This window comes from Uranotaenia lowii, chromosome 1, assembly GCF_029784155.1.
Source record: "Uranotaenia lowii strain MFRU-FL chromosome 1, ASM2978415v1, whole genome shotgun sequence".
Taxonomy (NCBI): Eukaryota; Metazoa; Arthropoda; class Insecta; order Diptera; family Culicidae; genus Uranotaenia; species Uranotaenia lowii.
Window position 1 is genome coordinate 158,074,564 of NC_073691.1, and position 14,643 is coordinate 158,089,206.

General features: G+C 39.5%; 1 protein-coding gene across 2 annotated transcripts in view; it reads right to left on the reverse strand.

Annotated features, from left to right (window-relative positions):
• The window catches only part of LOC129740676 (cadherin-99C), a 625,931-nt gene that overhangs the window by 217,672 nt on the left and 393,616 nt on the right, over positions 1–14,643 (reverse strand). For both annotated transcript variants that reach the window (XM_055732426.1, XM_055732427.1), the window contains exons 4-5: positions 8,438–8,616; positions 8,152–8,274 (exon numbers count right to left, since the gene is read on the reverse strand). In XM_055732426.1, coding sequence (XP_055588401.1) covers positions 8,152–8,274; positions 8,438–8,616 — 302 coding nt within the window. The remainder of the gene's footprint in view (positions 1–8,151; positions 8,275–8,437; positions 8,617–14,643) is intronic.

Consider the following 14,643-nt stretch of genomic DNA (forward strand, 5'->3'; position numbering starts at 1 on the left):
CTATTCCCGTAAAAAAGGGAAATTTGGAGTTGCTTCACTAAATTTGCTGTATCTTTGACAATTTTCATTGAAAAATCTTCTAATTTGGTCAAATGATGTGAAAATGTTTGATCTAATACCAGGCCAAGTTTCGTCGAAATCGATGAACGTGATCAAAAATGGTGCCGGGTTGAAAATGAGGTTCATTATCGCCCAGCAGACGATTTCATTCTTTTTTGGACGGATGTTTATATGGAAATCATCGTAATCCATGTATTCTTGGTATTTTCTTTCACAAAACCAAAATTTATCACAAAAAATGTTATAAATTGCTAAAAGCTTCATTCGTTCTTTGTTTCGAAAGAGAAAATGTTTCAACAGAGTTCAAAATATGAAGAACAGAGCTTCAGAAATGACCTGATAATTATACCGATAAACAAATTTGATCTACAATTTAAGAGAATATTCTATTCGCTCTTGTGTTTCAATACCAGTTCTGTTGAAACAATTTCTGTTTCTAAACAAAGGAAGAATAAAGTTCCTATCAATTTACAACATTCTTTGTAATAAATTTTGGTTTTGTGAAAGAAAATACCAAGAATAAATGGATTACGATGATTTCCATATAAACATCCGTCCAAAAAAGAATGAAATCGTCTGCTGGGCGATAATGAACCTCATTTTCAACCCGGCACCATTTTTGATCACGTTCATCGATTTTGACGAAACTTGGCCTGGTATTAGATCAAACATTTTCACATCTTTTGACCAAATTTCAAGATTTTTCAATGAAAATGGTTAAAGATACAGCAAATTTAGTGAAGAAACCCCAAATTTCCCTTTTTGACGGGAATAGCTGTATCTTTGTTTCCCGTCAATGTAAAGACTTCAAATTTTGTGCAATGTTAGTTGGATAGTTGAACTAGATTGTGTGAAATTTTCATAAAAAAATATCAACCGAGAGAGAAATGGCAGCTTGTCAAAGTTGGAAGTGGGTGCGCAGCTTCAAGCGATTTCATTCTTTTTTGAACGCAACTGTATATCAAAACAACATAAGAATATAGCTACAAAAATGTTTGCTGGGAAGAAAGTCTGCAGGACTGTAGAGTTTTTGAAAGGTTGTAGAAGATCCGTATTACAAAAAATTGTTCGATGTTCATAGATCTGGGGAAAGTACTGGAGCTAAAAAGATCCGAAACTCTGAAGAAGGTTCGTATCACCTGAAGGTCTGAATAACTGTTAGAATTTAGAAGGACTCAATAAGATCCTAAGGTTTTCGTTAAAATGACCGTGGAGCTGATGAAGGTAGGTGTAGTGGAAAAAGAGTTGTAGGTCTGCTGATGGTTCAAATAACTAAAGAAGCTCTGGGGATTATACAGTACAGTAGGTAGACCGAAAAAATTCAAAGGCCTGAGAAAATAGGAAGAACTGTTGATAGGACGCATGATTTAGATCCGTTAGATTGAAGTATATCCAAAGGGCTACAAAAAAAAATCGTAGTGCCAAAGGAAGTTCGAGTGAATTTAAAAGATTCATAGGGTTGAGAAAGATAAAGGGCTTTTATATATATTTTACTGCACCGCGCGTGAGGTGACGATAGTCAAGGCACCATACCGTCACGGGACTCTAGTCACCTTATTCCGAGGGTCAGTGCAAGGGAAGAGACAGAGGTTCATTCTCAAAGTTCATCCGAAGTGACGTTTCTCATCTGAAGCTACTCCTGGAATCGAGTGACCAGGGTAACTCAACTATCATCACCTCATACGCAGTGCAGGATAAGGGCCATAGTCCTGAGGAAGGTTCAAATCCTCATGAAGGTACATATGTAGAGTTTAGGAAGATTCGTGGTTGTAGAATGTTTAAAATGGTTTTTATGACTGTAGAAAATCTGACCGGCTTAATTAACCGTTTTTAGGACTAAACATGTTCATAGTTGAGGTAGGTCTCGAGTGCTGAGGAAGGTCCCGATGCCTGATAAAGGTATGTAAGGCAGATAGTAACTCTAAGCGCTCAATTGGGTTGGAATTGCAGAATTGCAGTAATTGCAGAAGAAATCCGTCATCAGCGTCTTTATGGCGTCTTCAGCCGTCCCAGTCGCCCAGAATGCGACGATAAGATCCTCCAGCATACTCAATCAGGCAAGTATTCATTTTCCCCAAATCATTCTCGTTGTGTGATGAATTTCCATTCAACCGAAGATCCTATGAAGGCTACCAACTCTTCTCGTCTACAAGTGTCTACGACACCAGGACGCATCAATCTGAGGCTCTTGGTAGACCCCGGATCCCTTCGACTCAGTCGCGCTGCTCCCTGCCTGCGCCAAAAGTCGTCCTGGGTCTGAGTTCGTTGGAGGCGATGGGGTTCTCCAGATCACATCTACAGGCAAGTACCTCATTACGACGAGAACATCTCCTTCGCGTAGTCAGTTTCCGCTTTTCGACAGATGCATCCAGCTGAACACTCTTGACCTCGCAAATCCGGCGTTTTCTACTGGGCCTCCAGCACCGGGACGCAACGAACTAGGAACAACGGAGATCCCGGAGCCCTTCGACTTAGTCACGCTGTTTCCTGCCAGCGTCTGCAGTCGTCCCGGCCTTGGATTTGTCTGTGGCGAAGGGATTCTCCAGCTTGTGCTATCAGGCAAGTATGATATCACAGACAGTTCTTCTCCGCTTGATGGAATCAGCGATCTTCGTTCCGATACTGCATCTGACTCAGCCTACTCTATCTGCATTTCCTATCAGAACATAGGTGGTGTCGATTCCTGTCTGATCGATTATCTGCTCGCAACTTCGTTCTTCTGCTACGATATCTTTGACTAAACAGAAACATGGCTTAATGACTCTACCCTCAACAGTCAGATTTGGCCCAGATCTGACAGTGTTTCGTTGCAATTGTAGCCCCCTTAACAGTAAAAAATCTACTGGTGGTGGAATGTTACTCGCCGTTAGATCCAAACTCCCATTTTTGCTCATCGAAGACGTTTCCTGAGATGATCTGGAGCTCCTATGGATCTGCATTGATTTCAGTAATCGGAAACTCTACCCATGCGTAGTGTACGTGCCTCCTGATAGTTCTGGCGACCTGGTTTTAGTAGTGTCCTTTCCGCGTTGCCTTTTCAAAGTCAGCTCTATTTGTTCTCCTGAGGATCAAGGCCGGATTAAGGGGGGGGGCAAAAGGGGCAATTGCCCCGGGCCCCCCGGCTCAGGGGGGCCCCCCGAGGGAAAAAAATTCTACATTACTGAAATCATACTACTTCAATTTCTACAAATCTATGGAAAGAAATCAAAACTAGAAAATCGAAATGAAAACTTGAAATATAACAACAGTTCTTCAAGTTAAGGGGGGCCCCTAGAGTAAGTAGTGAAGAAATTCTACCGCATTTTGCGGGCTGAGAATATCAAAATTTTGGTATTGAATTTCAAAATTTTAATTTCAAAATCTAGACAAAAATATTTTAACTCAAATTCGAAAAAAATAAAGAAGAATATGAGGCAAAACAGCTCAAATTTTCATTTTTTCTTTATCGAAACATGTTAGCTAACACTGCTAAGAGAGAACAGAGAAGCTTTATGATAAACATTTCAGAATTTTAACCCAAACAGTATCCGGGTTAATATCGGGAATTCTTATAAATTTTCATTTTTCAATCATTATTATTAAACTTTCCGTTGGTTTATTAATTCTTATCAGTTTTCCTTTCCTATTTTTGAAAATAAATGCTTAGAAAACTGTAGTTGCTTGAATCATCAAAAATCATCATCAAATTTTATCAGCAACTGAAGTAAATATTTTAAATTCAGTATATTATTTTCCAAATGATCATTCTCAAGTTATCTTAAAAACGATCTAATATTTGAATTGCCAATATCATTGATTGATTTTCTTAACATGAATATTTCTATGTTTTTAAATAGACCAGATTCAATTAATTGAGATTTTCAAGTCTTGTGGTGTTTTTTTAATTACTGAAGTTCAGTTTCATGGTTTTTCCAAATTTTGAGAACTCCGGATCTTTGTTTAAGGTAATAAACTCATTTGGATTCCTTTTTTCAGCGATAACTGATTCTTTGATTTAAACATTTAATCTCCATTCTTTTTATTTATATTTTCATTTGATTATTTTTGCACTTATAGCTTTGAGGGCATCCAATTAAATTTTTGTCACATTTAGAATAACAATTTGATAACCATTTTTTTTATCTGATGAGAATCATATTCATAAATATATTCATAGGTAATCGTTTTTTTTGTGTTTGAAAGATATAAAATTGAAGTTCAAATGTTGGGAAATTTCTGCTTTGGCTCCGATTGTAATTTTGAATCTTGTTTTTAAACCTTATTCATATTTTTTTCTCAAAACTTGATTTGAAATTATGATTTACATTTGAGACACTGAATTGTGGTTCAGAATATAACCTGATTTTTATTCTTGCATTCTTAAACTCTTATATCTGTATCTATATGGAATTTGAGTTTAATTATTTTGTTTATTTTATTTAAATTTTGTCTTCTATGTTTTAAATCTTCATTATACTTTCCAATTGTCATGAGGTAAATATTTCCCGATGAAACGAAAATGAGAAATAAATTTTGCATTTTTTAGCTCATATCAGAGCATTCATTTTTTTTTATTTTTAAACTCTTCCGCGATGTTTGCACGTGATTAATTAACAATTTTCATTTGAAGGTGCCAAAAATTATCTTCTAGGCAGAAAACATGGCTATTTGAAGAAATTATACTGAACTCATCTCCATTTCTTTTATACGTTTGAAATGTTTTGTATTCTCTGGGATAGCATTTGAAAACAAATCGAATCACAGGGGCCCCCCGACCAAAATTGCCCCGGGCCCCCCGATGGCTTAATCCGGCCCTGCTGAGGATGACATATTTGTCATCGGCCACTTCAACAAGCCTGGCTTAAAATGGTGCTCCTCAAGAAATTACTTCCTGTTCCCAGACCATGCGAGTTCGTCGTTCTTGGCATCTACTGGCATATAGGTATATTTCTCAACAACTTAGTTATACATTATAGAATGATCGTATAAAATTCGGAAAAATAGCATTTATCTACCAAAGAAATTTTCTCGACCTCTGTTTCGTTAACGTAGGTTTCAGGATTCCGCAGATTGATTTAGCTCCCACTCCCTTTGTCCAAGCTGTTCCACATCAACCAGCCTTAGTGGTCTCTCTCGATACCGCAAGGATATATACTCCCATAAGAGAACGGCATATGTGGTCTCTCTCGATACCGCAAGGATATATACTCCCATAAGAGAACGGCATCCTTCTATCATGATTTTAAGAACGTTGATTTTGAAGCTATCTCCCTTATCCTTAAATTTCTCGAATGGGAAGTTGAACGCGATCCTTCTGGTTCAAACGCAGCTGCTGAGACATATTCGAACATTTTCATGTTCCGAAGCGTAGCGTAGTTACAAATCTGCGGGCTCTCTGGGTCACTAAAGAAGTGCGGCGACCGAAGATAGCTAAGAAATTGCACTCTGAAACTTCAACAAGCACAAATCTCCCTTCACTAAGGAAGATTATCGCAAATTAAACCAAAATTATTTATACTTCCTCCCTTCATGTTCACCCATAGGATCATCATTGAATGGTATTCTTGTCGACGATGCAGCCATCCTATAAGCGACAGCTAAGCTAAATAATTCATCTTCTCCGTCCCGGACGGTATATCAGCTGAAGCGTTTTATGCCATCTCTGCTGACACCCATCAGGCACATATACCTATCAATCATCGCTGGACGACGCCACCTTTCCCTTATTGTGGAAAGAAGTTCACATGTATCCTTACTAAAAAAGGGAGATAAGAGGAATCGCCAAACTGTTTGAACTGGTTGTTTTGGATCCAATTTTCACATTTCGCAAGCATCACTTATCCAACGATCAGCACGGAGTCATACCTAAACGATTTACGACCACAAAACTACTGAGTTGCACGTCGTTCGTGCAGGACAGCTTTGCCAAGAAAACTCAAACTGACGTCATTAGCATAGATCTCTACGGCGTTCGATAAGGCGAATTACTATATTGCAATCACAAAGCTCGAACGTTAAGGCTTCTGCGGTTCCATATTGGATTGGTTCTGAGGCTACTTAATGGGACGATGGTTATCCGTTCGTACTGGTGAATTCTTTTTTGGGCAATTCGTTCCTGATTCAGAAGTGGCCCAAGGAAGCCATTTAGGACCAATCATTTTCTTGATCTATTTTAATGATATACTCTCGCTTCTTGTTTGCACAAAGCTCTCTAATGCTTATGACCTGAAACTTTTTCACACCATAAACGGCTTAGACGACATCAACTTCCTGCAACCGCAATTCACTGCTTTTGATCACTGGTGCGACATCAACTGTTTGCCCTTGAACCGCAGTAAATGCTCGGTAATACCGTTTTCGCGTGATTGGCCCCCTCTTCATGCATGTATTCTGCATGAAGAGGGTGCCGCTCACGGGAAAACGGTATTACCGAGCATTTACAGCGGTTCAACGGCAGGCAATTGATGTCGCACCAGTAAGCAAAAGCAGTGAATTGCTGCTGCAGAAAGTTGATGTCGTCTTGGCCGTTTATGGTGTGAAAAAGTTTCAGGTCATCGACATATGCGAGCTCAACAGATCAAGAAAATGATCGGTCCCAAATGACTTCCTTAGGGCACTCCTCGGAGACGAAACCATTATCCGGGTGGACCACATCACCGATCTGGACGGTATTCTCGACCGACGGCTAGAGTTTAAGACTCATACGAGCTATGTTGTCGACAAAGTTTTTCGAAGCCTTGGATTCTTGTTTTGAATGGCCGAAGTCTTTCAAGATGTTTATTGCCTGAAAAGTCTTTATTGCTGCACAGTTCGCTTTGTTCTCGAGTAAGGAGCTGAATGAATCGAGGCTATCCAGCAGCTCTATGGCACAAAAACTGGCAAGATCCGTTTCGTTAAACATGTTATGAAAAACGCTGCCATCTCATAGGCTTAGATAAGCTTCAAGTTTGCCGAAATGCTACTGCACCGAATTGTTGGAGGCCTTATCTTTCAGCGTACGACCCCGAGGATTTCGAAACCAGAAACCAGAATCTCTACGTTCCCATTCGCTTGAACGATTACAGGACTAACAGCGCTTTCATCGGCACTTCGAGGTCTCAAGGTAGAGGAGATGTATTGCATCATAGATACTCTGCAGAGCTGGAAAAGGATCGTGGGGTATGTCCGTATACCCGGGAAAGTATGTATGCACATACATATGTACGCTGGGCTGAAGTAGTTCCACTGATATATTTCCAACGAGGTGAGTAGGTCAACGGGTTATAGAAGATCCGAATGGTGCATAAAGTTGAGAATAGACCGTAGAGTTCAATCAGGTCATCGAGGCTGATCAAGGTAAAGAAGGTCCGTACAACTGAAGAAGAGTTGTTGGTTTCAAGAAAATTGAAATGGCTGAATAAATCGGTAGGTCTTTTGAAGGCCTTTGGGCTCATCCGGCTGATAAAGAGACTCACTTGCTCATGGAAGCTTCAAGGGTTCAAGAAGATTCATCAAGCTGAAGATTGTTCTAAGGACTATTGATGGCTCGTTAAACTTTGATTGGAAGGTAGAGCTGTTAAAAAATCCATAAAGAGGAAAAACATTCTCAGTTCTGATGGTAGTTTGTAGAGGTGATGAACTTCACGATTGATTTGACAATTCAACCGATCTTATTTTAAAATGCTCTGTAGTTTAAAAAAAAGTTCAATGATGTTTGCTTAGTTTTGCTGCTACGTTCCGAATAAGAAATGCCATTTGTCCCTTTGTATTTCCAAAAGATTTACCGAAATCACAGCATTCTCTCTTAGGGCTTGTGATATAGCTCAGTTGGCAAGTCTGTTGTCTTCTGAGCCGATGTCCGCAAGTTCGAGCCCAAGAGTAAACATCGAACACAGTTGTACCGGATAAGTTTCTCAATAACTGTCCACCAACTGCAACGTTGATAAAGTCGCGAATGCCATAAAGATGGTAAAACGACTATAATCGAAACAAAAAAAAAACAGCATTCTCTCATTTCAAGTTTTCCGTTTCGTTTTCTTTCCTTAACCCTAGGACCAACATGACTGCTCCCAAGTTGGCACAAAAGCTGCCAACTTCCATATACCCCTGAACGAAAAGTTAAACTGAACTTACCTCAGGTACGGTCGTTTCGTACGGTGTGTTGATAAACATCGGCGGATTATCGTTGACATCTGACACTCGCACGATGATCGGGATGTTACGCTTGCGACGCGTCGATCGAATCGTACAGGTAATCTGCCAGAAAAAAGAAGAAAAAACGAAACAATCAATACCCAAACCTTGGCTAGCTCTAGGAAGGAGGTAACGAAACATCTTGATGCGTAAATCGAACATGAACCGAGCTGGGTGTTGGCTTCTATTGAACCTTCAAGGGGGGAGAAACAAAACATGTACAAACCTGAAACACGATGTGGCTGAGATTTTCCTCGTCCCGGTCCAGCGGATGAATGAGCCGGAGCGATTTGCCGTCCAGCGTGAAGGTCGGGTTTCCCTTCGGGAAGATCAGTTCCAGTGCGATCTCCTGCTCCGGATCGCCGTAGATCGGAAGTTCCGGAGGCGTTGTTGTTTGGCCGATGGCTGCCGAGCGATATGGAAGGGGGAAAACAAAGCAGAAAAATGGCTCGTTAGTTATTATTGCCGCTAAAATAAAACAAAAGAGGAAATCCGATGGCAGTCGTTGATTTCGTTTTTCAATGCCGTACAAGGTTAGTTTCATCCCACCCACATGCAGCGTTGCTCTTGAATTGATTATTATTTTATTTATTTTTGTTTTTTTTTTCATTCAAGTCTTGATTCTTATAAAACAATTGGAATGGCTTTCTTACTGAAAAGCTGTGTTTTAACACAGTTCATATCGGAATGAAATGTTAGGCCGAAGGTCCTTAGGACAAATGGGTCCGACAATAGATCGGATGAAACATATGACCAAAGGTTATTTAGCCGAAAATTGTTCGGCCAGAACATTTGATAATCCGGATAGCCGTTAGGTTGAACGGAAGAAAATATATGAAGAGAATACATAATCACAGTAACTTTTGTGTGCTACTTGATTTACCGGCCTTATCGGTGAAAAGTGATGACCTTTACTGTGAGAACATCTTAAGAATTTGGATTTTTATAGGCGTATAGAAAGTTTGAAGAAATAAAAGATGGTGAAAATGAGCAGATTTTCTTCGCACTGCAAGTTTCCGCTGGTGGAGCCAACCACGCTTGGCCATACCCTTCAAAACTGATTTGGCCATGTCTTTCAATCTCAAAGATCCTTGAATGTATGAAAACATTTTATCTTTCAATATACATAAAGAGCCCACAGGCGTATCGATGATGTGAAATTTTCTTAAAGAAATAAATTTTCTGCTGTCTGTTAGTTTCAAAATTAGGACATTTAAGTGAAAATCATGGCCAACAATACTGAACAGGAAAAACCAAATGAATATGCCGTTTTTGTTACATACATATGTAAGAAAATATAAAAAAATGACTATTACATGAACACAGAAACAATACTCATACAAAGTTTTAAACTTAAGTAAAGTAATGTTTTTACTTTTCAGTGCTTGCAGTTCATCAGTAAAAGTGTTTGTTTTAGGGCTGCGGAAAAACATATACTTTATGAAATTTGATATTGCAAATTTAACGATTTAAGAAATTGTGCTAAAATTCAGTTAAGTTTCAGTTCTTATTTTTCATTATTTACAAAAAAAAAATTTCTAACCCGCCTTCCAAATCTGGGTGTGGTATTTATGGCAATATTTCTTGTTGATCAATGCTAATTCCCGGTGATCAACGGTACTCTAGATGCTCTGATGTATGCAATTGAAGTGGGAAAAGTTTTAACTAGCCTGCAATTCATAATACCTAGGTGCCATTTAAATATCATCTGAGCAGAAGATTGTCGTCGGTCAAATACGTTGAACTACTTTCAAACAGATTTTTTTTATGTTCTCAACATTTAACTACCTGAAAATTCAATTATAATTAAGATATGGTATAAATCTGGACAATTCAGGCCACAGTTTGATTAAAAAAAAACAAGCAACAATTCCTGTAAAATCAGCACATCTGGCAACCTTGGTTGGCATCGAGAGGCCTATTCAGAATTTCATAGAATAGTCCGAGTTTGGGAATCAGCTGGTATTAAGTGACAAGAAAGTATATCGCTATAGTAATAACCAGCTATTTGAGGTCTCGAAAAAATAAGGCGGAAAGTAATTTGTTGTTGGAAATAGGTATGCTGTGCAATCGGCGAGTTGTTGTCGAGGACAAGTATCGTATAGTGTTTGGGCTGCAATATTGTGAAAAATTGTGAAAAACTTTGCGTAAGCTAGCGAAAAGACACTGTGTATGAAGAAAGTGAGGTTCAGCGATGGCAGGTGATACGCAATTACCGGATCCACCGGATGTGGAAGAAAGATCAACTGGAGCGGTGAAAAACATAACTCAGAAGAGGACAACGGGTGAAGGATTGACGGATCTGGCCATCAGGAAGATGGAATGTTTGAACTTCAACTACACGGCTACTGATTTCGGTCCGTATCGAGTTTACTTCGAGGTACGCAGTGGACCAGCCCGGGCAAACGAAACAACTTAAATTATCAAATTTGCTTTGAGAAGTGCTTTGAGGAAGATGGGTGCCTTTAAAAACTTTATCACCGACATGAAATATGTTAGCCGACAGAAAGTGATAGTGTTCCCTAGCAGTTATAACAATGCGAATAAGCTTGTTGAAGATATTAATATTTCGGGCGGCGAATACCGGGCCTACATACCAAAACATTTGGGGTATGTATTACCGAAATAGTGACCGGGATACCAACCATTCTAGAAATTGGAGATATAAAGGAGGATTCGGAAAGCGATGATCCTGTTTTAGCCATTGATATATCGATTGCACCAAGGTTGGGAGAAAATTCCGATTAATAAGATCCACATAACAATCCGTGCTCAGCAGTTGCCGGATTACATCAGAATCTTTGGTTGCCCAGCAAAAGTTAAGAAATTCGCTCCGACTGTTTTATTATGCCAACGCTGTTTGAGATATGGTCATAATAACCAAAACTGTAAGGGATGCCCAACGGCAGAACAACATGAGCTCAAAGAAGACTACGAAAATTGCCAAAATCCAGTTAAGTCCATAAATTGTCGCAGTCCTGAACACAGTTCGTCTGACATAACCTGTCCGGAAAAGAAAAAGCAACAAAAAATAAAAATGATGATGTCTAAGCGATATTGGACCAATGCAGAAGCAAAGGAACCAGTGGCATTGACCAATCAGAATCTGTGTGCTCCACTACAGGATGCCACCGGCTTCCCTACACAGGCTCAAAAGCTTCGCAAGCATGACGCGAGGAAACTATCGATGGAAGGGCCCCCTGCGAGAACAGTGGATAAACACAAATCAGGAATGGAAGCCCATCCAAGCAGCGGTCTAACTCTATATTTAGAGACCGACCAAATCCGCCTACACAAAAAAGGTAAAAGAGCCCGTGTTGAAAACCCTACAGAGCAAACGATGGCGAAAATCATTACTCAAAAACGAGAACAAATAAGAGATTTATTCAACGCCTGTACTAAGAAACATTTTAGTCTAGCAAATTCGGTGGTACTAAACCAAATATGAAATAATAACTAAATAGAAAAAAAAACCAAAAAAAACTTTCCTTTTTTTCAGAAAGAAGTTTTATGGAGGATTAATATAAGGGTTTTAATATTCTACAAACTAACGTACTAAGTTTCCACAGGAACAAAACAGAGATTCATAGATTCCTAACTGGCGAAGATTTTTCTGCAGCTTTTCTTTCAGAAACATGGACGAATGAGCTTTTGGGAATGTCTAACAAATATATCAATTCGGGATACCATTTTAGACCTCACTCTAGAGAAGATCGCTGTGGAGGATCTGGTATACTACTAAAGAATACTTATAGCTACAGTAGACTCACCCAAACTTAAAAACTTTCACCGTCGACTCAAGTAGTTAGCATAAGAGTTTCCAAGCTAGACTTGATCCTCTGCTTTGATCTGTTGCCCGTCAATTTCGACAACAGATCTAGATATTGATATTAAATCGATTCCGTCCAGTCTCGATCAGTATAACAAAGTAATATTTGGTGGCAATTTTAATGCGCACCATGCAGAATGAGGACATGGCATTTGTGACTCGAAAGGAGAAAAATTGCTATATGCAATTCATTGCAGTCTACTCTTGTTGAACGATAGGAGCGAGACATTCATTTCCACTCAACTCAACAGACGCTTTAGCGCCATTGATATCACCTTGTGCTCTGCGAGCATGAAGAGTTTAGTGAGTTGGAAAGTATTGGATTACGACATCGCCAGTCATCATATGTGTCTTGAAATCTTTTGGATATCTAGAATACCAGTTTTGAAGCAATTTTATCACAATAAGTCAAAAATTGTGGAAAAACTATCAAATCTTGACGGCTCGAAAATAATCAGTGTTAGCGATTTAACAAGGAATGTTAAAAAAATATGCAAACAGAACCGAATGTTAAGTAAAAGAACATCCAAATTCTGGAGGTTAGATAGTGTTGACAAGACTTGGAAGGAGAAAATGGAAGCTAGAAGGATCTTCAACAAAAATTCAACTATTGTAAACTAAATTGAATTCAAGAAAATGGCCGCTACGTTTCAGAGGAAGAAAAGAGAAGAGATATGAAAAAAGATTGAAGAATTCCCGTATGGAATCGGTCCATTTGTTAGTTCCAAGGAGCTCTGGTTAACGGTGGGTCGACTAACTGGCAAACGAGTAAAAAAAAATAATTTTCTGAATAAAGACGAATCTTTAACCGAACAATTTTTAGACAAGCATTTTGCTCCACATGACCCCCAACCTTTTGTAAACCCCACAACTTCCACGAGAGAAAGTTTATTGGATAACGCGATCTGTCATAGAATTCTTGCGAAAAAGAAAAAGTCATCAGTCCCAGGGGTAGACAACCTCTCTTACGAATTTTTATTCCTTCTGAAGGGTGAGCTTACAAAAAAGTTAATCTGTCTCTTAAATGAAATGTGGAGAAGGAGCACCATCGACAAAAACCTAAAAGTTATTAAAGTGATAACGATGACCAAGCCGGGCCGCAATCAAAGCACGATTGCAGCCGATTGCACGAAACGGCCAATTTCCCTTGTTCCAGCAATTACGAAGTTAGCCAACTCAGCAGTTCTAGAACGCCTTCATCAGTTTCTTGAAGAATAACGAATATTACCGGACACCTCCTTCGGATTTCGTAAGAACTTATCCACAAATACTTGTGGAAACTTTGTTCTTAACTGGGTAAAACACAGTCGACTACTTAATTTTCTCACGGCGTTAATCTGCATCGATCTTACCAACGCCTTCAATGCAGTTAAATTGGATGAACTCGAAAAAAATCTTGCTGAGGATTGGGGTCCCTCTGGATGTAATGCTATGGACAATTTCCTTCTTAAATAATCGACAAATCGTCTTACACATGATCAGCAAAACAATTTCTAGAACCATAAACAACGGGCTCCCGCAAGGTAATGTTCTGTCTCCCACACATTTCAACATCTACACCATCAATTTGCACAGTAATGAAAACTCCGAAACCGAATTAGTACAGTACGCTGATGACTTTGGCATCCTAATCCGGGCCAAAAACGTCGACTCCCTCAATGAGCTAGGGCAAGCATCTTTGGACAGTGGACACCTTTATCAATACTGCAAGGTCTCTGAATTTTATTATCAACCCGGATCAATGGTGCAGGACCGACTGAATATGGTGAAGGTTCTATGTGGGATCAAGCATGGTACGCATCCTCAAGCGATGCTCAAAATCCAAACGGTGAAAGGTTACTGGACTGTCAAGTTCCACTCCAGTGGTCAGGAACCTAGCTCTCAGTGGTCAGGAACCTGCAGACATTTTTCCCGTAACAACGTCCTAGCTTAACAGCTAAGAAATGTAGAGCTCCCAGAAAGCAGGAACCACTGTAAAAAGTTATCAAGAACAGGTGTATTGGGCACACAAAGAAATTTTTGACCGCATATAACCGATTGTACCATCTAACCTTTTGCAACCGGTTGAAATATTCCATAACTTGGACAGTTCAACGACGGCGAAACAAAACACGAACCCGGCAAGGGCCAAACAGCTAGCTTTATGCGCCATGAACGGCAGAAATAAAGGGAGAGGGTGTGTATTTACGGATGCATTGAAAAATGGCCCAAAATGCGGTGTGTGTAGGTGTGTAGTTTGAAAATATCAGATATCGACTGTCCATGGTATTAGGCTAAGAAACGAGTAATTGCAACTAGAGGAGCTACACGTATCATTTAGGAAAAATCATTGGACCGTTCGGTAATTTTTACAGACTCCAAAGCGTCATGTCTCATGCTGCAAACCGCACAGGATTCCAAGGAGGAAGAAACGAATTTGATTGATATTGGTCGGACTTGCGCGCTACACCAAATGGCAATTAAATGGATACCCAGCTATGTTTCAATTCAAGGCAATGAAATTGCAGATGGTCTGGCTAAGCACGGTCTTCAGTCTTCTAGCGTATATGATAATCACCTAATGCTGAAGGACAGTATGATAGTTTTCAAAAGATCCTTATCCG